The sequence below is a fragment of the Pseudopipra pipra genome, chromosome 30 (assembly GCF_036250125.1).
Source record: "Pseudopipra pipra isolate bDixPip1 chromosome 30, bDixPip1.hap1, whole genome shotgun sequence".
In the NCBI taxonomy this organism is placed as follows: domain Eukaryota; kingdom Metazoa; phylum Chordata; class Aves; order Passeriformes; family Pipridae; genus Pseudopipra; species Pseudopipra pipra.
In genome coordinates this window covers 1,904,099-1,928,051 of record NC_087578.1, presented here as the reverse complement: position 1 = coordinate 1,928,051, position 23,953 = coordinate 1,904,099, and the positions used below count along the sequence as shown (strand labels likewise).

At 61.3% G+C, this 23,953-nt stretch overlaps 1 protein-coding gene across 1 annotated transcript; it reads left to right on the top strand.

Annotated features, from left to right (window-relative positions):
* The first annotated feature begins 319 nt into the window (after nt 1–319).
* On the top strand, nt 320–23,720 carry IKZF4 (IKAROS family zinc finger 4). Its single transcript, XM_064638822.1, has 9 exons — nt 320–455; nt 6,197–6,251; nt 9,004–9,135; nt 10,579–10,683; nt 14,409–14,669; nt 15,261–15,428; nt 18,843–18,992; nt 19,926–20,057; nt 20,864–23,720. Exons 2-9 carry the CDS (start codon nt 6,212–6,214, stop codon nt 21,577–21,579), a joined length of 1,704 nt encoding a protein of 567 aa, XP_064494892.1. The 5' UTR covers nt 320–455; nt 6,197–6,211; the 3' UTR covers nt 21,580–23,720.
* Nucleotides 23,721–23,953: the final 233 nt, after the last annotated feature.

Below are 23,953 nucleotides of genomic sequence, written 5' to 3'. Positions count from 1 at the left end.
GTGCTCGGTATTGATCACCAGCTATTGGCTATTGGTTCTCAGTAAATGAGCACCGATATCGACCCTATCAATTCCTGGTCATTGATCACCGGCTATCAGCCCTCGTTTATGCATCCCCGGCCATCGATCCTCGATCACCGGCTATCGGCCCCCACTGATCGATGCCGGGCCATCGATCCTCGCTCGTCCCTCCCCTCCCTCCCGATCCCCCGCCGCGCCTTCCCCATCGACGCTCTCGGCGCTCGGCTGAGCCCCCGCGCCTGCCCCCCCGCGGCCCCGCTCGATGCGCTCGGCGCTCGGCGGCGCGGGCTGGCGGGGCCGGAAGTGGCTCGGGGGGGGGGGGGCCCGGGGCCTCCTCAGGTGGAGCCGCCGCCGCCGCCGCTCCCGGACCCCCCTGAGCCCCCCAGGGCCGGGCCGGGCCGGGGGGGCCTCCCGAGCCCGCCCCCACCCCGCCGGTGAGAACGGGACGGGACGGGGGGCGGGGGGGGCTGGTTCGGGGGGCGGGGGGCTCTTTGCGGGCGGTGGGTCGGGGGCGCGGTGTCTGTCCGTCCGCAGGGCTGTGTCGGGGGGGGCTGATTTGGGGAGGGGTCCGTGTCCCCCCCCGGCGGGTGTCAGGAGTTTCTTTGGAGGAGCTGTTTCTGGGCTCCGTGTCCCCCCGGGGGGTGTCAGGGGTCGGTCTGGGGGGGCTGGCTGGGGGGTCGGGTGCTGAGCGGGGTCTGTGCCGGGGGGGTCGGGGAGGGGGGGGAACCGGGAGGATTTGGGGGCTGTGACACCGCGCCCCCAAATCCCCCGTTTTGAGGGGGGTGTGTCCCCCCCTCAAACACCCCCATTTGTGGGGGGGGACCCCCGGGTGGGACCCCCCCCGAGCCATCCATGGAGAGGTGTTTGTGGGAATAACGGGGCTCCCCCGGGGACGTCCCAACGTGCCCGGGGGGTTCCCGCCCTGCCCTGGGGGGGTCCCGCCCTGCCCTGGGGGGGGTCTCACCCTGCCCGGGGGGGGTCCCGCCCTGCCCTGGGGGGGGTCTCACCCTGCCCGGCGGGGGTCCCGCCCTGCCCGGGGGAACAGCGGAGCCCCCACCGCAATTCCTGGGCTTTTCCTGCTCCGTCCCCGGGATCGTTCCCCCCCGTTTCCCTCCCTTCCTCCTGCCCCCATTTTTTGGGAGATGGGATTTTGGGCGGGGGGGGGCTCATAGGAGGGTCTGGGGGAGCCCCTGTTGCCCCCCCTGGACGCTCCTGCCCGGGGGGCTCCGGGGCTGCTTTTCCCGGGCAGAGTTTTCCCCTCCAGCCCGGGGAAATTCCAGCCCGGGAATGCCGGAGTCTCCTCCCTGTCCCTGGCACGGGACGCTGGGATTTGACCCCCCCTTCCCCCCTTCCTGATCCCCCCGGGCAGGGGGGATTCCAGGGAGGCTCTGGAATCCACCGGGATGGGCAGCACGTGGCTCCGGGTGGGATAACCCCCCCCCATCCCGGTGCTCCCGACCCCGTTCCCGCCGGGACCCTCCCACTGTGCCGACCCCTAAATTATTCCAGGTCCATTCCAAGCCTTGCCCGGAGCTCCGGGGGGATTCCCGGAGGAGGCTCCTGGGAAAGCTCCGGGGAATTCCCGGAGGAAGCTCCTGGGAAAGCTCCTGAGGCGAAACCTCTTTGCCGTGGGACCCTCTGGATCCTTGGAGGGGGTGGGGGGTCCAGGGGCCCCCCCGGGGCCGGGGGTGTCCCGGTGTCCCGCCGGGAAGGCCGAGCCACGTCCCGGCAGAGCCAGGAAAAGGGATTTTTAGCCTCATCTTGGGCTTTTGCTTCCAAGGACTCCGGGAAACCTGAGCCCAGGGAGCCCGGGGAAGGTGCCAGCGGCTCCCGATCCCGGGGGAACGGCGATCCCGAGGGAACGGCGGGGTTATCCCGGGGCACGAGGGAGGAGGGAGCTCCCAGCAGGGCGTTCGTTTCTGGGTCCCGGGGGATCAGCTCCAGTTCAAACCCCGGCGGAGGAGCCGGGAGTGAGGCCGGAGCTCCGTCCTGTCTGTCTGTCTGTCCTGGAGCTTCTCTCCCCTCCCCGGCTCCCCTGGAATGGTTTTCCAGCCCTCCCGGGGTGATTTACTGCGCGGTGCCCCCGGGGTTGGATCCCAGACAAAGGCGCGGGGAGAAAACATCCCCCCGGGTTGGCTCGGGATCCGAACTTCCCTGGAGCTGCAGGATGCTGGGAGTGTGCCGAAAGTGAGGAATTTCGTGTCGTTCCCCGTTTTGGGATGGTTTCTCCGGGAAGGGCCGATGTCCGGCCAGAGCTGCCCCGGCGGGGAGGAGCTTCTCCAAACAGGGAGTATTAGGGAAAAATAACATCCCTGCTCCCATGGGAAGCAGTGCCTGGAGTCCCCGCCCGCAGCTGGGCCCCGTGGCCACCCCCGGGCTGGGATTTGTCTGGAATTTCATTCCCTGCTTCAGCCACAAAAAGGGTGGAATTCGCAGCCGTGTTTGCCTGGTTCCAGGAAAAGGGCCCTGGGAATGCGGGGGATTTGTGGGAGAGGATCCCAGCCCATAACCAGGGTCAGGGAGGAGTGGACTTGGATTGGCTGATCCTGGAGATCTTTCCCAGCCGAAATAATTCTGGGATTCCTTGTCAGGCCTCTCTCCTGGGGTTTGAGGCTCCGTGGGGAGGCTGAGCCGTGGGACAGACCGGGAATGCTCTGGGGGGGCTCTGCCCCATCCCTAAAACAGCAACCTCGGAATTCCCCGGGGGCCTTTCCTGGGAATGGCAGAGGGGACCGTCCCCCTGTGTCCACTGTTCCATTTTATTTGTAAAATCCCTCAGAATATGGGAACAATGGGAGCTGTTTGATCGTGGGTAAAACCTCTCCCAGCACTTTATTTTCCCTTTTCCCTGCGCTGGCGGAGCCGCTTCCTTGGCATTTCTCTGGGAATGCTGGTGGGATGGGGCTTTCCACGGGCTCCAGAACATTTCCACTGACACAACCTTTGGGGTTTTGGAGCAGCAAAGGTGGAAAAAACGTCCTCAACGTCGGAAAATAAACTGCAGCTGAACGGAAGCAGGGCTTGGGAAGGGAAACAGGGAATTTCGGGTGGTTGCTGGTTCCTACCCGAGGGGGCTTGGAGGTGTTTGTCCCAGAAACATTTTCCTGGTGCCTCCAGAGCCAGGATGAGCTGCCTGGCAGAGGATCAGCGCAGAGACAGGAGCCAGAGCTCGGCACTGACAGGGCTGGGGTGGTGTCTGGGAGGTGTTCCTGAGGAATTCCACCGCTCCCGAGGGGTCTTCCTGGCTGAGAGGGTCCGACCTGCCCCGGGATGTCCCGGGAAGGGATCCCTGCGGCAGAGGGACGGCTCAGACCGAGGGGATCTGCTGTTCCAGGCCGGTTCCGTGTGAGTTGGAGGGAGCTGAGCAGTTCCCTCCGTGGTGCTGGGGTTGGGATCCCACCCGGGGCTGGTGGATTCCCTGCTGGGTGGGACTGGGGGGTCTGGAGGGGTCTGGAGGTGGGAAGTGTCCCCAGGCTGGGTGTTCGGAGTCATTTCACGGCGCTTTGGGCACAATGGGAACAGTAAAGGGGGATCCAGGTGGGGATCCGTGGATTTAGGAGGCTTTTCCCAGTTCTAGGACAGTCATGGCTGTAACGGGGGATTTAAGTGGGGCTGCTCTGGAGGACTTTTCTGTTTCCTTGAGTTGTTGCCACCTGGGGAAAAGTCCTGATTTCCGTGGGAAGGAGAGGCTGCTCTAATTGTGTCGCTCCCGCCTCCAATTCCCGGGGCAATCCCACCTGGAGGCCGGGAGGGAGTTTGGAGACGGGGCCTGGAGCGGGTCAGACCCCCTGGGAGAGGGTGGATTGGTGTCCAGGGGCTTTGGGGAGGGGAGCTCCGAGCCTGGGCCGTGTCCTTGGGAGCGGCCCCGTTATCCCAGGGATGTGCCGGGGGTTTGTCCGTCCGTCTGCGCAGATTTTTGGGCTGCTGTCTGAATCCAGGGGCTCGGGGAACTGGCAGGGCCATTCCCAGCCAAGGGTGGGTGTTGCCACAGGGCTGGGGAGAATTTGGGGAATTTGCAGCTTTTAATCCCAATTCCTGCTCAGGAGGCCTCAGACAAAATTAAGGAAAATAGCTGTGGAAATTAGAGCTCCTGGTGTGTTTTTTTCCGGGTTCTCTTGAAATAACCAGGGGTGAGGAATCCACCTGTCCCTGCCCATTATCCCACTGCTGGGGTGGCACGAGCAGGAATTACAGAACCAGCTCCTCTGATTGATCTCTCTCGAATTACTCACCCAGTAATTAATTCCTGGCTCTCGCTCCTCGTTGTCCGTGGACTGGGGTCCTGCTTGTTCCCTGGTTTCCCCGGGAAGCGGAGGGAGCGCTGCCAGCACTTCCCGCGCCGTGTTCGCCCCTCAGACAGACAATTGGCCTTTATGTTTGTTTTTTTTTATTAAAAATTCCTGGTTTGGGGGATTTCTGTGGAGCCCAGGAGGGAAAGGACTTCCCAAATGAGATCCCTCTTTATCCCGGCGCTGCCGTTCCCGTCGTGCCGAGCCCGCGGATCCCCCGGCGCGGCTGAGAAGCCAAATTAGGGCTTCCATGGAAATAAAGCTGCAGGATGCGTTTTCAGAGCACAATTCCTGCACAACCCAGCGCTGGGGAGGGAGATTCCAGCCCAAATTGTTGTCAGCTCCCGGAGTGAATGGATGCTGTGGGGCGGGAAGGGGAATTCCGGAGCTGGTTTTGCTGCCTGGAATTGTCTTTGGCTCCAGGATTGTCCTTGACCCTGGGACGGTCCTCAGCCCAGGAATGTCCTGAGCCCTGGGATTGTCCTGGGCCTTGGGATTGTCCTGGGCCTTGGGATTGTCCTGGGCCTTGGGATTGTCCTCAGCCCCGGGATTGTCCTGGGCCCCGGGATTGTCCTGGGCCTTGGGATTGTCCTGGGCCTTGGGATTGTCCTGGGCCTTGGGATTGTCCTCAGCCCAGGAATGTCCTCAGTCCCAGGAATGTCCTCAGTCCTGGGATTGTCCTGGGCCTTGGGATTGTCCTCAGTCCCAGGAATGTCCTCAGCCCCAGGAATGTCTCCCAGGAATGTCCTAAGCCCTGGAATTGTCCTGAGCCTTGGGATTGTCCTCAGCCCCAGGATTGTCCTCAGCCCAGGAATGTCCTGAGCCCTGGGAATGTCCTCAGCCCCGGGAATGTCCTCAGCCCCGGGAATGTCCTCAGCCCCAGGATTCTCCTCAGCCCCGGGAATGTCCTCAGCCCCGGGAATGTCCTCAATCCCAGGATTGTCCTCAGCCCAGGAATGTCCTGAGCCCTGGGATTGTCCTGGGCCTTGGGATTGTCCTCAGCCCAGGAATGTCCTCAATCCCAGGACTGTCCTCAGCCCCAGGACTGTCCTCAGCCCAGGATTGTCCTCAGCCCCAGGATTGTCCTCAGCCCCAGGATTGTCCTCAATCCCAGGACTGTCCTCAGCCCGGGGTGTCCCCTCCACCCCAGTGACACAGATGCCGGGGTGGGAGCAGCGCCAGTGTTGCGACACCAGCCCGTGTTGTCCTTACTTTGTGCAGCCCCTATAACTAATTAACTCATCCCTCACTAACTAGAACTGCCTCGTGGCACTTAAGGACAGGAGGCACCTCTTTAGCTGTGGATCTGGAGCAGCTCTGGGAAGGTGCATCCCAGACTGCCCGGGTTTGGCCCATCCAGGAGCAGTTTAATGTTAAAGTTACGGTTTGGGAAGGGAATGATGGATTTGTGTTGGCTCAGGAAGCTCCCTGGGACGGAGGGACCCCCTGAGGGGGCTGCTGCAGGTCAGCTTTCCTTATCAAGGAGACAATTAATCTCCCAAATCGTCCCTGGTTTAATTGTTCTCCACAGCAAACGCTCCATTCCTGACCCAGCCCACAGCCAATTAGAGCACCTGCACACAGCCCAGCTGCTGGCTCCAAAACGGGGCTCATTTGGGGTTTTGGCAGCTGGGGGTCGATCCATAAAAGCCATTTGAGCATCTGAAGTGTGGGGTGTCTCTGTGGGGTGCCAGGAAACCAGGACATGGCAGATGTTCCTTGCATTTCAGGGTGGTGGTGGGTTTGGGGTTGGCCATTGTGAGGCTGCCTGTGGGGTGTTGGTGTCCTCTCCTTGCCCAAAATCCTGATTCTTTTCATGGATAAAATGGAGACACCCGAGCAGCTTCCAGAGGCTGATCCTGACTGGGCTCTGCTTTCTCTTCCAGCCAAAGCCCTCAAAGATGGATATAGAAGACTGTAACGGGCGAGCCTACATCCCTGGTAGGTCCAAGCTGGATTTTTCCGGGCTGGGTTGGTTGGGTTTGGATGCTCAGCTCCCTCCTCCTGCCCTGTGCTCCGTGGCTTTGCCCCAGCCTGTTCCATCACACACTGAGGAGCAGTGTTGGGAACACCAGTTTCATTAAGTATCTGAGAAGGGTTAATTCCCACAGGGTGGTAAAACTCCCAGCTCTGAGGTGCAGCCCGGGAAGTTCTCGTTGGAGTTTGTGTCCTTGTGCCTTCACCTGGTGGGTGCTGGTAGGGGACATTCCCAGGTTTTGTGTTAAACTGAAAGGAAAACGAGGTCTTTGTGCTGGGGGTCACAGCCCAGCTCCAGAGGGAATCCCAGAGGATCCAGGGGATTTAGATAGTCCTGCAGAAACCTGGGATGGGCACGGGGTGGAAGCTGTTTGGGTGGGATTTGTCCTTATCTCCAGGGAACTGGTGTTTGCAGAGTGAGAACTCTTCAGTTTGTCCATCTTTGCTCGGGATTAGAGTAAGAGCTGGTGGAGATTTACAGGTGGCACAGCCAGAGGAAACTCTCACAGTGACTAAATTGGCCCTGGAGAGGCAGGAATCTGTGTGGGAGCTGGGACGGGCCGGGAGGAACGGCACAGAGGGGATGGGGGTCTGGAGGGGTTGGGAGGAGGATGGAGACCTTTTCTCCCTCAGCACAGTCTGAATCCTTCCTGGATTCCAGCTTCTGGGGCTGGAAGCCCTGTGGGACTCCAGGTTTGAGCAGCTCCTGGAGTTGGGAGGGAAGGGGAAAGGTTCAAGTTCCTGTTTGTCAGGAGTGAAGGACCGAAAATCTGGAAACTCCGTGAGTGAGAAATATTCCTTCCCCTTGGATCCTCCACAGGAAACCAAGACAGTTCTGAACCAGCTCTGGTAGAGATGGAGTTATCACAGAGGGGGTGGGAGCGAGGGGGAGGTGGGGAAGGGGCCTCTCCGTGCTCCTCAGGCTCTAAATGCTGTGGATACTCATCCATCCTGCTCCATCTGAGCCCCTTGGCCCATCCCAGGTCCATCCTGCTCCATCTGAGCCCCTTGGCCCATCCCAGGTCCATCCAGCTCCATCTGAGCCCCTTGGCCCATCCTGAGTCCATCCTGCTCCATCTGAGCCCCTTGGCCCATCCCAGGCCCATCCAGCTCCATCTGAGCCCCTTGGCCCATCCCGGGTCCATCCAGGGATCAGGTCCCTGTTCCCAGCTGAGCCCCCCCCATGCAGGCAGGATGGGATCAGATCCCTGTCCCATCACAGTTTCCTGAGGAATTTTGCCCTCCCTTGCTCTGTCCTCTCCCATCAGAGGCTGTTGGAAGGTGAGGGATGTTTCCAGGGCATCCCTCCCAGCTCCCCTCTCCAGAACAGCCCAGATCCCCTCCATCCCCCCCCTTTTTGGGGGCTGTCACCCGAGGGCAGGGTAACCTGTCCCAGCTCCGTGGATAACCAGGGTAACTGGGCTCCAGGCTCCAGAGCCTTCTCTCTCCTGACATTCAGGTTTCCAGTTTTCTTTTTTTAGAACTGCTGAAACGTGACCCCAAAATTGCCTGAAATCCCAAGTCTGAGCAGTTTTCCGAGAGGGAAATTGCTGAGGGACCATGGGAACGAGGTGGTGGCTGCTCCCAGGGGGGAGAGTGCAGCCCCTGCTCCCAGGGGTGGGAGTGCAGCCCCTGCTCCCAGGGGTGGGAGTGCAGCCCCTGCTCCCAGGGGTGGGAGTGCAGCCCCTGCTCCCAGGGGTGGGAGTGCAGCCCCTGCTCCCAGGGGTGGGATTGCAGCCCCTGCTCCCAGGGGTGGGAGTGCAGCCTGCCCACATTCCCAGGGCTCTGAGCCATCCCCAGGGGCCCTGGTGCTGGACCCACTGCTGCACAGAGGGAAAAATCCCGTCCCTGTGTGTGTGGGATTTTCCAGAGGGGGCTCCTGGCAGGGGTCCCTGACAGGGATCCTGCCCCAGGAAGCTCCGCCCTGGCCTGATCCTGGTTTTGGGGCGGGCTGGGCACCAAGGATCAGCTCAGTGCTGTTTCCAGTCAGGAGGAGCCTGGGGATCCTTTGGGATCAGCAGGATCCTGAGGGATCCAGAGGATGAAGCTGGCTGGCAGAGGAGCTGAGCTCAGAGCCCACGCCGGCTTTGTGCTTGCAGGGACTGAGGAGAAATTCCCTTTTTTAACTCCTTAATGTTTAATTCCATTGGAGTCTGGAGGTTTTAACCTTCCTGCAGAGCCCGGCAGTCTCTGGGATCAGGGAGGAAAGCACAGGAGCTCCTTCCTGCTCTCAGCATCACCTGGATGCTTTGCCAGCAAGCCCAAATCTCCTCCTCAGGGATAAACCCGGGGCCAGGAGGGGCTTTGTTTGTGGGGTGGGGAGTGCACGCCACGGGAGGCTCCTCAAAAATTCCTCTCAGCTGCAGCACGAAGCCGTTCGTGGACAAGGTGTGTGTGGGGAAGGAGGGAAGGGACACTTTCTGAGCTCTGGGTCCACACCAGCCCCTTTGGCTCCTTCGCTGGAGCCGCGGATCAGGCAATGCCGGAGGGTCGGAGCCCGTCCTGGCTGTGGCTGAGCTCGGGGGGGAAACGTTTCTCCCTCTGCTCATTCCAGCGTTGGGGACCCTGTGCCTGGCCACTGAGCCCCCTCAGGCATCCCCTGCCCACCTGCCACCCCCTCCCCTGTGGCTCCCTCTCCCCTGCCCGCGGCAGCCCCGGTTCCCGCTCGCCCGGTGCCTCCTGCCTGTAAAATGACGGCCGTTTCCCTCCCTTCCAGGAATCTGCTCTTCCTGGAAGGTGAGTGGCTGCGTGCGCCCTGCCAGCGACGCAGACATGCACACGCAGCCCGGAATCCAGCGCTGTTTCCAAGGAGTTGGATGTGATAACACTCCAGGGTATCTCCAGCAAGGTACAATAAATGCGACTCAAACGGGAGCGAGGGGCGGGAGGATCCGGAAATAACTCGGGCACGGCTCCCTCCGCGTGTGTGGAGAGGGGCTGCAGGGGCTGTGCTGGGCTCCGGGGGCTCAGGGCTGCTGGGATTCCCTGTGCCAGCAGGAGGAGGGGAGGGGAAGGACCTGACCCCCCTGAGTGCAGATGGGAGCGAGATGGGCTCAGGACGCAGCTCGGACACCCTGCAGGAGGGTCCGTCCTGCCCCACTCAGAGGGGTCTTGGCCCCAGGATGTGCCCTGAACTGGCTTTGGAGAGGCATTAGGGGTGTCTGGAATTCCCCGTGCCAGCAGGGAGGAGATGGGGGAAAGGACCCCCTGAGTATGGATCGGAGCAAGGTGGGCTCAGGACACAGCACCGGGACCCTCTGAGAGGGTTGGTCTCACCCCCACACAGGGATTTGGGCTCAGGATGTGTCTCCAGAGTAGCCAGAGACCCTGAGCGGCTCCAGGAAAGCATTTAGGGGTGCTGGAATGCAGGGACTCATTGGCTCCAGGAAGGGAATTAGAGGTGCTGGAATGCAGGGACTCATTCCCTCTGGGCATCTTCGGAGGCTCCACCAGGCTCAGAGTCACTGGCAGCAGCTCTCCAGCCTCTCTGGAGCAGGGGCAGGGGAGAGGGAAGGGTGCTCCAAGTCTCTCCCACTGTCATCCCGGGAGGGAAGGAACCTTTAGATCCCAGCCACGGCTGGGTGTCCCAGGCTCTCCAGGGGCACTTCCCATGAGCGATTCCCATGCTCGGCGAGGCCGATGAGCTCAGCCTCCCAACAGGCACCAGACAATGGGACCAGCCGGGCTCGGGGAACAGGGAGAGGAGAGTTTTCCAGCTGCCAGTGTTTAGAAATAACATTCCCAGCTGTGCTCGGGGAGCTGCTGCACTTTCCATCATGAAACTGCGCCGTTCCCGCAGCATCGCCTGGCTCCGGGGCTGCTGGGGGGGCTCCAGGGATTGCTGGGATCGCTGGAACAGGCCCTGGGCAGCCCCCGGAGGGGAAGAGCCGAGGGGATCCATGGACAGCTGTGTCAGGGAATTCATGGGCTGGTGTGAGCGGGGAAGGGCCCGTGTCCAAGTGGGGAGGGATCGGCTTCCCAGGGATGTGAGTGCCTGCCTGGGAATTGTGGTGGAGCGGGATCCCAGTGCCTGGTGAAGGGGCAGGTCCTGGGGGTTGGTACTTGGGCGGGGGGTGGTCTGGTCCCCCCTTGGATGGACACCTCGGCACTGCCGGCATGTGGGGTTTGGGAAGCTCCCAGCTGGAGGGCTGGAATCCAAAATGCACCCAGCCTAATACCATGGGAGTAAATCCCTGCCCTCCAGCCCCTTCCCAAAGCCAAGGGGCCGGGCAGGGGGCTCGGGGGGGGGGGATTCCCACCAGCCTCTCACTCGTGTTCCCTCCTCCCAAAGGCAGCGGGGATTCCTCCCTGGAGAAGGAATTCACCTCGGCGATCGTGGGCCCCACGGTGAGCACCCCCAACAGCCAGCACTCCTCCCCGAGCCGCTCCCTCAGCGGTGAGTATCCCTGTTCCCAGCCCTGCGCTCCGCCAGGAATTCTGGCTTCCCGCTGGGACAGATTTCGCTCCCAGTCTGGCTCTTTGTTTTCCAGGGGAAGGGGATAAACCCGGCTTTGGGCTGCGCGTGGAGCAGCTGCCTGGTCCCTGATCCCGGTGTCAGATCCCGGGCACTGATCCCAGGAACTGGCTGCTGCTGAGCCGGGGTTTTTTTGTGGAAAAACCGATGTTGAGGGGTGGAAAAACCTCGGCCGGGGGTGGAGGATTCAGAGTCTTTCCTTGTGGTGCTGAATTCCACCTCCACAAGAAGTGTGTTCCACACTGGCAGGGGTCGGCTCTGAGGGGCTGTGGGTTTCTCTGGAATGAGCTGTGTTTTGTATCCATCGGGATGGCAGTGTGGGAAACGAGGAACTGCGCCGCTTCCTCCTGTGTGGGAGCCGGGGCGGGTCGGAGCAGCTCTCAGAGCAGGGCTTGGCCTCAGTGGGAATGAGGCTGTTGGGAAGTTATTTGTGTCACTGCAGTGGATTCAGAGAGGCCCTGGGATCCTTTGGATACGCCAGGAATGCCACGGGGTGCTGGAATCAGCTCCCGGTCGGGCTGTTGTGTCCCTGAGCTGGGGACCCACAGGGATCCAGAAATGGGGGTAGTGTGGGGAGTCTCCTCTCACACCGTGAAACTCTCCATCTCCTTCCCTGCCCCCTCTGGAACTCTCTGCTTTTTAGTTAAAATGAACCAAACTGTGGCTCAGGTTCTGTGTGGGAGCCTCCCCCAGCCAGGCAGGTCCCGTCCCCGAGCTGTGGCTCCGTCCCCCACGCTCCCGTTGCTCTCCCGGTATTCACGATCCAACAGTTGCTCCATCTCTGGGTGAGCCCAACCAGCCCCAAAACACCTGGCCCGGCTCTGATCCTTCCTCTCTCCCACTTCCAGCTGTCACTGCACATCACTTTTCCCCGGCAGAGGAGCTCCCCGTCCTTTATCCGGTGAGTTTGCTCACCGTGGCGTTTGCTGGTCGTTCCTCCTGAACCGGGATAAAATAAACCCCAAACACCACAATTTCGGGAGGGCAACGCTCGGAATTAGCTCTGTTTTGCCAGTTCTTACTCTTATTACTCATTATTTATCTTACATTTGTGCTCTAAAGCACATGGAAGCTCCTCACAGGGACGAGATCTTGGCATTCCCGGGGGTAACGCGGCCTTTTTGCTGGCTGGAAGCCAAAGGAATATTGAACATGCGGAAAATCCCAATCCCTTCCCCTTTAACAGCAGGACACGGGTGATGGCATTGCCTCTGATCTGACTTGACTTCACAGCTGGTTCATCCAGCGAGCGCCGTGCCCAGAGGAGCAGGAATATTATATAACCTGTTCTGCCGGCAGAGACTTCTCCCGGACCCCGCGTCGGATCTGAAAGGAGAATTACAGAACAATACTTGGCCTCTCTTCTATGCCCAGGAAAAAATTAGTCCCTGGGGGAATGGGAGAGGAAAAAAAAAAAAAACCCCCAACAAAACCCAACCACAAACGTCAGCTCGTCCCAGCAGCTCCGGCGCGGAGCGAGGAGCTTCTCACTCCGTGTTTGCGCACGGAGGCAGCTCCTGGTGCTCCCAGGGGAGCGTGGTGGCACCGGATAAAGTCCTGCTTCCCCCCGGGAATGCTCCAGGCACAGCCTCCTCCCAGCCTCCTCCCATCCAGGGGCTCAGCACGCGGCCTGGGAGCGCCTGGGACCTCCAGGACCGGCGTTGCCCGGAGCCCCTCGGGGAAGCAGCATTGTCTGTGCCGGGAGGATCCAGGGAGGGAAGGAGCCAGAGCCGGAATTCCTGGGCTCTTCACCCGGCAATAAACCTCAGGCAGCCTCGGATGAATCACTTCCATGCTGCTGCTCCTCGGTAATCCCCACTCCAGGGCTGTACCTGGCTCCGGGGACGGGGAGCTGACCGGGCTCCGGGGGCTGCGCCATTCCCGGGGGTCCCACGGCTCCGGGACCGTCCCGTCCTGCTCCAGCGGCTCCGCTCTCCGGCGCCCGCGCGCCCGCCTGGCCCGGTAAGCGACCTGGCAGAGGGTCAGAGTTTATCCAGGGCCCCCCAGCTCCTAAAGGAACCCCGGGTGGTTCCGTCCCTGGGATGTTCCCGAGGTTTTCCCGAGTCCCCTCAGCCGGTCCCGTGGGCGTCCTCGGGCTGTGGGTGAGAACCCACACTCTGACAGGAGCTGGACCCCTCCCGGGGACACGTCAGCTCCAGATTTGGGAACCACTGGGAATTCTGAGGCTGTGCTCCGTTCTCCACGAGGCAGCTCGGGCTCCTCCAGCTCCTGCCCTCCGGGAAGCCACCTCTCCTCGGGCGGGCAGCGCTCTGTCCCTCCAGCCCCGCCGTTCCCCTCTCAGGGGACTGGGAAGAGCTTGCTGCTTTAGGAGGAGGAAATAAGAATCTGATCCTTAGAGGAATTCTGGAAATATTTAGCTGAAGCCTTGGGCTCAGTGCCTGTGGGTGACCTGGATTCCACTTTGCTCCATCATCCTCCTCCTCCAGCCTGCCAGGACCAGTGCTACGGGAGCAGGTCGCAGGTGCCATCGGCTGGGGAGCCTCCCCAGGGAATTCCCTCTTGCTCCCAGCTGCTTAAATGGGAGGAAACTTCCCAGTCTGATCATTTCAAGCCTGGATCTCCAGCCCGGTGTCTTTTCCCTCAGGCAGGGGTGCAGCTGCATGGAGAGGTGGGACAACCACGTGGATACCTGGCTGAGGGAGGAGGTGTGTGGGATCAGGGTGGACAAGTTGGTTGGGAAGGAGGAGAGGGAGAGTTTCTCCCTGTCCTTCCCATCCCGGCTCCCTGGCAGCGAGGGGGGAGTGAGGAGGGAGTGGGCTCAGGAGTGTTTGATTTGTGGCATTCCACAGATCATTAGAGCAGTCGGGAATGTAGGTCAGGACTGGTGCATCCCCTCCATCCTGCTGCTGCAGGAGGAGGGAAAGGTGGTGGTGAGGAGGGAGATCCTGGGGCTCTGCTGCAGTGGGGAGACCCCTGTGCTGCCCCTCCGGTGTCTGGAGGGTGGGCTTATCCAGCACAGCTCCAGCAGCCCCTGCTCCCATCCAGGATATAAATGCTCCTGGCAGCCACCAGCCCTCGGCTGTGGGACCTTTCCCTGCTCCCTGGCATCTCTCACATCCCCTTCCACATCTTTCCAGGGGTTTTCCATGTCTGTCCCTCCATGTGTGGCCCCGTTCTCTTTGTGGGACGAGGGAAAGGGAAGAGGCCAAGCTGCCCACGGGGGCAGGTTGGGTGTTCCCAGGCAGCACCTGCTGCTCAGCTCCTTTTTCCTGACTTTGGATGCCAGAGGTGGCAGCTGTCAGTGAAGCCATGGCTGTCCTGGGGAGCCAGGTTCCCTCACTGCCCAAGGAACTCGTGCTCAGCTCTTTGTGCCGGCGAGTTTGAGCCTTTGCTGATTCCAGGACTGGAGATTTGGTGTCTTTGCTTGCCCTGGAATCCAGGGAGTTCAATGTCTCATCCCTCGGGATGAGGAGTGGAGATCTCCAGGTGTGCAGAGCTTGGATCCCCTCGCGTGCTCCGGGTGGGATCTGTTCCCGAGGAGCCCGGGAGTGCAGACTGATCACAGATAAATCACCCAGCACGTCGGTGTTTCTTTCAGGAGCAGTTCCCCCCTGAACTGTGGGAGTTCTCCCAGCACTGGCAGTTTTTCCTGCCCTGACCCTGCCGTCCCCTCTCCCTCCCCGCAGCCAACTCCATCAAGGTGGAGATGTACAGCGACGAGGAGTCCAGCCGGCTGCTGTCGCAGGACGAGCGGATGCTGGAGAAGGAGGACAGTGTCATCGTGGAGGACTCGCTCTCGGAGCCCCTGGGCTACTGCGACGGGACGGGCCCGGAGCCGCACTCCCCCGGGGGGATCCGCCTTCCCAACGGGAAGCTGAAGTGCGACATCTGCGGCATGGTCTGCATCGGCCCCAACGTGCTCATGGTGCACAAGCGCAGCCACACCGGTGAGCTCGGGGCAGGGGGGACTCTGGTGGCCTGGGGGCGTGGGCTGGTGGCCACAGGTGCTGGGAGAGGGCTGGCAGGTCCAGGTGCTGACCCCAGGGATTGAATCGTGGAATCCCATGAGGATTCGAGTCGGGATGGACCTTAAAGATCATCTTGTTCCACCCCCTGCTGTGGGCAGGGACACCTTCCACTAGCCCAGGTTGCTCCAAGCCCCATCCAGCCTGGCCCTGGACACTTCCAGGGACGGGGCATCCTCTGGGAAATCCATTCCAGTGCCTCACCACCCTAACAGGGAGGAATTTCTTCCCGATATCCCACCTTACCTTACTCTCTTTTGCTGGGGGTGGTGGCCAGAAGGTGCTGGTGAGGAAAAGCCCAGGAAAGTGCCTGTGGCTGGTCTTTCCTCGTCCCTGTCCCCACTCCAGCAGCAGATCCGTCCCTCCCCGGGTTGGGGCCACGTCTGGATCCCACTGGTGGCTGACCCAGGGCTCTCCAAGGCGAGGAAAGCTGGGGATGCTCCCGCTCTGCGGGGCCGTTGGCTCGGGAAACGCTTCTCAGCAGGAGTTTCACCCCCTGCCCCGGTTTTTCAGGAGAAAGGCCCTTCCACTGCAACCAGTGCGGAGCCTCCTTCACCCAGAAGGGAAACCTCCTGCGCCACATCAAGCTGCACTCGGGCGAGAAGCCCTTCAAATGTCCCTTCTGCAACTACGCCTGTCGCCGGCGGGACGCGCTCACCGGCCACCTCCGCACGCATTCCGGTGGGTCCCGGGGCTGGGGCAGGGGGGAACAGGGGAGGGAACAGGGGAGGATGGTGCAGAACCAGGGATTTGGGCTGGAGAATCACTGGGGTTGGAAAGGACCCCCGAGAGCATCGAGTCCAAGCTGTGCCCGGCCCAGCCCGGAGCACTGAGTGCCACGTCCAGGCCTTCCTTGGGCACCTCCGGGGATGGGAGCTCCACCCCCTCCCTGGGCAGCCCCTTCCAATGCCTGAGCACCCTTTCCAGGCAGAAATTCCTCTTGCTGTCCAACCTGAACCTCCCCTGGAAGGTTCACAATCACCAGCCTTGAGCTCCCGACCAAACTTGCTCTGCACAGTGCGGAGCTGAAGGCAGAGGACGTGTCAGAGTCAGGGACTTGCTGACCAGAGAGGTGCCCACAGGGCTGGTCCAGTTTCTTCCAACAGATAAATGTTTAAATGATTTTATTGAGTTCAGACAGGTCCCACCCGTGGGTGTGGTGGAAACCAGCACCAGGGGGTTGGTTCATGCCGTGTTTTGACATTGTCCTTTTTGAAGATGACATTTGAGCTGCAGTTTCCACCCTCCAGTTCCGTGCTGTAAGAAGGGGGGAGGGCAGGATGCCAGGGGCAGGGCCATGGGGGGGAGGGCAGGATGCCAGGTTTGGCACCATTTTCCCTGGATTTGGGCACCCCCAGGGCTTTACAGCACTCTCAGGTGTTCGAACACCTGCAGCCCCAGGGCCTTTAGAGGCTGTGTGGAAATGAGTGTCAGGGGCTTTCTCGGAGCAAGGAACCTTTCCCTGAAGAACCTGTTGGCACCAGGAGCCCCCAGACCTGCTCCATCCAGGATGGTTCATCCCTGGATATTCCCCCTGCCCAGGGACAAAGCTGCTGCTTGGTGTAAACACTTCTGGTCCTTTGGAGTCCTTCCATCAGGAGACATGGAAATGGGGCAAACCCTCACATCATATCAAACAAAACTTAGGCTTTATGGGAGCTAATTACTAAGAACAGCCTTAATTTGCTGTGGGTTTCAGAGGCACTGCCCTGCCGGGTGGCAGGGAGGGGGTTCAGCTCTCCCTCCTTACCCACAGGCCCGAGCATTCCCTGCGGCCCCACCAGGGCCTTTCATCTCCCAGGATGTGCTGCCCAAAAAAGTGAGGGATTAACATCCAGATCAAAGGGGCTGCGATGCTCCAAAATAGATCAGAGGCTGCAGCCCCCACCCGGGACAGAGGGGGAGCTGGAGCTCCCCCGAGACCCCTCCCTGCCTCCTGGCCCAGCCCACAAAGAAACCAACCTGGGGCTCTCTGGCTCTGCAGGGCCAGAGGAAACCTCGGGAAGGGCCCAGATTCCGGGGCTTAGGGTCAGCCCTGGGCTCTGGGAAGAACTTTTTGGGTGAAGAACCCCAGGGATCCTAAACAGACCCCTGGGAGGTTTTGGATGACAGATGGACCGACAGCCACATCCCAGAGTCCTCCCTGCGCCCCGGGGGTGGGATCCTGAGGATCCTGTTTGTCATGGAAATCCATTCCAGTGCCTACCACCCTCACAGGGAGGAATTTCTTACCTACATCCCACCTCCCCCCGCCCTCTGTCAGTGGGAAGCCATTCCCCCCTTGTCCTGCTGCTCCCTGCTCTTTTATTATCCCTAGGAAATGCCTCTGAGGTATCCATGGGGAGTCTTCTGGGGTGGAAAACCAACCCCAGTCCCATCAGGGGAGCGTGGGGAAGCACAGTTGTTTTGGAGTAACAAATCTGAGCCATTTGAGGGAATGTTTAAACTTTAGAAGCTCCTCGAGTGATGGGGATTAATGGGAATAATGGAATTTGGAGCCGAGTCACTCGCATCCGAATTGCTGGCTTTGAGGAATTGATTCCTGAGGCACATTCTTGTGCTGGTGCTCAGAGGCCAGGGCCCTCCTCGCCTCCCTTGGGATGGAGGAAACCCTGTTCAGCTGCCCCGAGACAATGCTGGTGCCCAGGGCAGGATCTGCACTTGTCATCGGCTCCTCTGGATTCATTTCCAGCCCGGAGCTCCAGTGGGAAATCCAAGGCTGCTCCTGGACTCCTGGATCCCCCAGGCCAGGGCAGTGCGTGGCCTTTGGGGTCCCCTGCCCAGCGTGGGGGTCTGGGACAGGATCTGGCTCCTGGGGAGGTGCTGCTCCCACTTTCCACACGGATCCAGGTGTCCGAGGGTGAGTGCAGGTTCACTGACAGCCCCAGCACGTGTTTTTAAAAAAATCACTTAAAGGTTAAACCACAAGCTGCCAAAAAAAACCCCCAAACAGCCCGTAAATGTGACAGGAACAGCACATCCCTCCCTCCCCGAGCTCCGTGCCGTGGGTGCTGTGGGACAGTGACATCCCGAGCGCCAGATTCCGGCAAAACCAGCAGATTTTGGGGCATTTCCCCACTGCTGAGCCAACCTCCCACCCCAGCGGGCACGGCTCTGCCCCGGGGTGTCCAGCTTTTTGGGGAGGTGAGATCCCGTGGGAGCGATGGCTCCGGGGCTGAACCAAAGTCTGGGAGCATCCAGCACTGGCTGAACCAAAGTCTGGGAGCATCCAGCACTGGCTGAACCAAAGTCTGGGAGCATCCAGCATTGGCTGAACCAAAGTCTGGGAGCATCCAGCATTGGCTGAACCAAAGTCTGGGAGCATCCAGCACTGGCTGAACCAAAGTCTGGGAGCATCCAGCACTGGCTGAACCAAAGTCTGGGAGCATCCAGCATTGGCTGAACCAAAGTCTGGGAGCATCCAGCATTGGCTGAACCAATGCTCCCCCGGGAGCATCCAGCCCTGCTCCTGCGGCTCCCGCTGCTGGGGAGGGGGTGAGTCACTGAGGGGCAGGTGATGGTGAGGAGGAAGGCTGCAGTGGGAGCCAGGAGCTGCCCCCACCTCTGGAAAATGCTGCTGGAGACACGCCAGGAGCTCCTTTACCTGTGGCACAGGGGTGGGCGGGGGGCTGAGGGCCAGGGGCTCTGCCCCACTGCTGACCTGTTCCTTTTCTCCCCCACTGACCGATTCCTGTTCCTTTTCTCCCCACTGACCAATTTCTGATGCTTTTTTCTCCCCCATTGACCAATTCCTGCCAATTTTCTCCCCGTTGACCGGCTCCTGCTGCTTTTCTCCCCCACTGACCAATTCCTTTTTGCTTTTCTCCCCCACTGACCAATTCCTTTTTGCTTTTCTCCCCCACTGGCCAATCCCTGCCAGTTTTCTCCCCCGCTGATCGATTTTGCCCTTTTTCTCCCCCGTCAATCGATTCCCGCGGCTCTTGCCCCGCCTTGACCGGCTCCTCCCGTTTTTCTCCCCCATTCGCCGGTTCCTGCCGCTTTCCCCCCCCCGCGGAGCCGCATCCAGCCCCTCCCGGTCCCTCCATCCCGGCTCCATCCCCTGCTCACATCCGGGCTCTCCTTTTCCTCTTCCAGTCTCCTCCCCCACCGTCGGCAAACCCTACAAGTGCAACTACTGCGGCCGGAGCTACAAACAGCAGAGCACGTTGGAGGAGCACAAGGAGCGCTGCCACAGTTACCTCCAGAGCCTGAACCCCGAGCCGCAGGCGCTGCCGGGCCAGCAAGGTCAGTGCCGGGGGGGGCCCGGGCCCCGCTGCCCCCCCGGATCCGGGCAGGCCGGGAGGCGTCTCCCGGCAGGGTGGGAAATGGGAGCGCGGGGTCGCTTCCCAGCCCCCCGGCTGGTGGGGCTGAGTTTTGGGGACGGGGATGGAGTTCTGGGGAGGTCTTTGCCAAGAAAAGGGGGTGCTGGGGGGGGGTGCCCCCGGTGCCTCCGTGCCCCGGGTCTGGGGCAGAAGGTGCGATGAGCCTGTGCCAGTCAATGCCACGGACCTGCCAGTGCAGCGTGACCTCCCGGACTCCTCCCGGGTCCCTCTGGATCCCACAGCCCTGAACCCAAACGCTCCCCAGCCCCAATTTCCAGTGCAAGAGCTACCAGGAGCGTTTTCCATGAGCTGTGGTGCCACGAGCTGGGATTCACCCCCGCGGGCCGGTGTCCCGGCGGGCACGTGTGGCTCGGGAGCTCCTCGGGAGCTGCAGGCGGGCAGAATCCCCTGGCAGAGAGCCAGAACTGGGGCCTGGCTGGCTCCTCACCCTCCTGGAGTCGGACACAGAGCCGCTGGAGCACAGGGGGGTTCCCCGTGCTCAGGGCCGGGTTCCCCGGGAACGTGGGAGACGTCTGTCCCGCCGGGCTGGGAACCGGCAGGAGAACTCAGGGCACTTCCATCCGTTGAAGCAGCTCCTCTTCCCAAAGTGGCAGGAGCGGGCCCGGCCGGACGGAGGAGGGATGGGGACCGGCTGCCGGCGCTCCCCTGCGACCGACCACCGACGGGGTAAGCTCAGGGTGCGGCAGCCGGTCCGTAGGTCCGTAGGTCCGTCCCAGCTGGCAGAGGGCAGGAGCGGCGTATCCGGAGCTGCCCGCGGCGTGTCCGGCCCGGGTGGCAGCGTGCCCGTCCCACCCCACTGTGCCAGCTGACCCGGGCCTCTCCCTTGTCTCGCCAGGTGAGGAGATGCGGGACCTGGAGATCGTGCCCGACTCCCTGCTGCACCCCTCGGCCGAGCGGCCGACCTTCATCGACCGCCTGGCCAACAGCTTCACCAAACGGAAACGCTCCACGCCGCAGAAATTCGTGGGTAAGGGGACGTGCCCCCACGGGAGCCCCCGGACACCAACCCTGCCAGACCCCCCTGGGAGCTGAGATCCCCTCCTTGGGCTGGGGTGGGGCTCGCTCCGGCCTCCGCTCTGGGATGGGGTCGGTGTCAGACACGGTGCTGGGGAGAGAAGGGATATGAGGGGTGTGGGTGGTCATTCCAACCCCAAACCTGCCTGTTCCAACACCTCTCTCTAATATGGGGAGGTGGGTGGTATCCCAACCCCAAACCCACCCATTCTGAGGCTGCTCTCTGATATAAGAGGGTTATCCCAACCCCAAACCCACCCATTCTGAGGCTGCTCTCTGATATAAGGGGGTCATCCCAACCCCAAACCTGCCTGTTCCAACGCTGCTCTCTGATATAAGGGGGTCATCCCAACCCCAAACCTGCCTGTTCCAACGCTGCTCTCTGATATAAGGGGGTTATCCCAACCCCAAACCCACCCATTCTGAGGCTGCTCTCTGATATAAGGGGGTTATCCCAAATCCAAACCCACCCATTCTGAGGCTGCTCTCTGATATAAGGGGGTTATCCCAAATCCAAACCCACCCATTCTGAGGCTGCTCTCTGATATAAGGGGGTTATCCCAAATCCAAACCCACCCATTCTGAGGCTGCTCTCTGATATAAGGGGGTCATCCCAACCCCAACCTGCCTGTTCTAACGCTGCTCTCTGATATGAGGGGGTCATCCCAACCCCAAACCTGCCTGTTCCAACACTGCTCTCTGATGAGGGGGTCATCCCAACCCCAACCCCCCCGTTCCAACGCCGCTCTCCTCCCGCAGGGGAGAAGCAGATGCGCTTCGCCCTCTCCGAGCTGCCCTTCGACGTGAACTCCAGCTTCGAGAAGGACGTGGAGGTGGTCTCTGCCCACCACCCCCTCGACGCCTCCTACGGCGGCCCCCTGTCCCTGCTGGGGGGGGAGCACCTGCGCTCGCTCCGCCTGCCCCCCACAAACTGCATCTCCGAGGTCACCCCGGTCATCAGCTCCGTCTACACCCAGATCCAGGCGCTGCCGGCGCGGCTGGAGCTGCCGGGGGGCCGGGAGGCGGCCGAGGGCCACGAGGAGGTGCCCGACGGGGTGTCGGTGGTGTTCCGGGCCCGGGAGCCCAGCGGGTCTCCCTCCAACGGCTGCCAGGACTCCACGGACACGGAGAGCATCCACGAGGAGCGGAGCTCGCAGCTGGCGCCCGGGAGCAGCCGGCACAGCCCAGCCTACGCCAAAGAGGAGCCCAAGGGGCCGGAGGGGCCCCCGGGCGCCCGGTGCACCCCCAGCTCCGCCAAAGAATCCCTGCGGGTGCTCAACGAGGACGGGGAGCAGCTCCGGGCCTTCAAGTGCGAGCACTGCCGGATCCTCTTCCTGGACCACGTCATGTTCACCATCCACATGGGCTGCCACGGCTTCAGAGACCCTTTCGAGTGCAACATCTGTGGCTACCACAGCCAGGACCGGTACGAGTTCTCCTCCCACATCGTGCGGGGCGAGCACAAAATCGGCTGAACCCCCCCGGGCCCCCCAGCCCAGCCCACCCCCCTCCTCAGTTCTCCCCCTGTCTCTAGCGCAGCCCCTCCATCCCTAGGGCATGGAACTGTTGGTTTTTCTTTTATACTCCTTTGCACTGACTTTGGCTACAAAAAAGTATTTAAAAAAAAATTTTTTTCAATAATTAAAAAAACAAAAAAAAAAACAACAAAAACAAACCACGAACCAACCGGCCCCGCCGAGGGGGAGCCCTTAATCTGCCTTTTTATAAACGGAGTTATTTAAATATTGAATATTAACGGACTTTTTTGTGCTTTCCCCCCACCTCCCGAGCCTCCTTCCGTTATTTATTAAGCTTTTGAGTTTCCCTTTTTTATAACTCTCTCGGTTTTTTTACCCAAAGAAAGTCTCATTTGAACTTTTGAGACTGTTCCCCCCCGTCCTGCCCCGTCGGCTCCTCTCCGAGCCCCTTCCTTGGTGCGAGCCCGGCATTGCCCGGCCCCATTCCCGGGCAAAGGAAACCTCAAATTAGGTGCTAAACCCCCACGGGACCCCCCCAGGCCCCAGCCTGACCCCCCCAGCCCTGAGGGAGCTGCTGCATCCCGAGCTTTGTCTGGGAAACCCCCGGAGGGGGATGTGGGGACCCCCAGGCGCCTTCCCAGCTCCCCCCTCGTGGGGTTCAGAGCCCCCCGACCCCACGTGGGGGTGATGAGGGTCCACATCCGCCCCAAAAATGAAGGATGGATCCATCCTGTTCCTGGGATCTCCTCCTCCTGCTCTTCCTCGGCACAGGCCGGAATCTGCTGCAGGGCAGGACCCCCCTGGGGGACCCCAGACCCAGCAGGACCCCCCTGGGGGACCCCAGATCCAGCAGGACCCCCCTGGGGGACCCCAGACCCAGCAGGACCCCCCTGGGGGACCCCAGGTCCGGCCCCCCCTCGCTCCCCCAGCATTCCCGGGCCCGGGGGGGTCTCTGTGCTCTCTGGTGCCCCAGTTCCCACCCGGAGCAGCCGGAGCTTCCCAGGCCCCCCAGGTTTGGGTCCGATGCCCCCAACCCCCCCCTTTTCCCGGGATGATCCCGGGGCAGTTTGCCGGGATCCAGGCGGGTTCCAGGGGCGAGTTCCACTCCCACTTAGGGACTCCCAGTCCCAGGGCTGGGGGGTCTGGAGCAGGGGCCCCCCTGGGATGGGATCCCCCTGGGATGAAGGGATCCCAGGGCCGGGGCAGCAGCGAGAACCAAAAATCCCGGGCTGAGCCCCCCCCTCGGAGCTGGGGACCCCCAACCACAGCCCCCGTGCCCAGGGGGCCCCCCGGCTGCAGCCCCCCCCCTCGGTGCTGAGAGCCCCCAGCCCAGCCCAGCCCCCCCCCGCGGGGGTCCCACTCCCCCGGCCCAGGATGCATAAAAGGCCCCTCGGGGCCGCCCCGAGGGCGAAACCAAAGCTGTTCCTTTGTACGGACACACTCTCACCTCAGCAGCGCCGCTGCCCCTCCCGCCTCTCTTGGGGACATTTTCCCGTTTTTGGGGATTTTATCCCTTCTTTCCCCCTCCTTTTTGCTCTCCGTGACGGCCTCTGGTGGCGGGGGGAGGTGGGGGGTGGCTGAAGGAGGGGGGTCCCCCCATTCCCAGCCACCCATAACGGGGTGCCCACGGCACCCCCCTCCCCCCCCAGCGCCCAAACCAACCCAAAAAAGGGGTTTTTTAATCCAAATCGAAGCTCTGCCGTTTCCAGCCCCTCTTGGGTTGGTTGGTTGTTTTTTTTTCCCCCCCCCTTTTTCCGTTTTCTTTTTTTTTTTCCCCTGTCGGAGTCTGAAACAAAACTGTAGGAATTTTGTAAAACCTCCAGGTCGCTTTATCCCTGTAAATATCTATTTTTTAATCCGATGGATGAAGAACAAACGAGGATGTGCAATACCCCGCCTCCCCCAGGAGTTTTTTGGTTGTCTCTCGTTAATGGATTCGCTGTTGTCTTTGCTTTGCCCTTTTTTGTGAGGTTTTGACTCGCTTTTGGACACCCCCTGTCCCCCCTCCTCCCCAACCCCCCCCCAGGAGCTTTTGTATCTGTAAAATATTGTAATTAATGATTTGTGTAACGAGATCTACTGTAAGTTTTGTACTGTACTGGCTGAGGGTCTGTTATAAATAAACCGGAGTAATTTAATGCCCCCCCCGGTTCCCTGATGTGGGGGGGTCGGTGGGACCCCACAGGGGTTTGGGGGCTCAAAGGACACTGGGGACCCCCAGGAATGGTGTGGGGGGATGACACTGGGGACACCCAGGGCTGTGGGGGGCACATCACTGAGGACCCCCCCGGGATGCGGGGGGAGGACACTGGGGGTCTGCTGGAGGAGTTTGGGGTGGTGACAGACAGAGGGGACCCCCAGAGATGGGGGG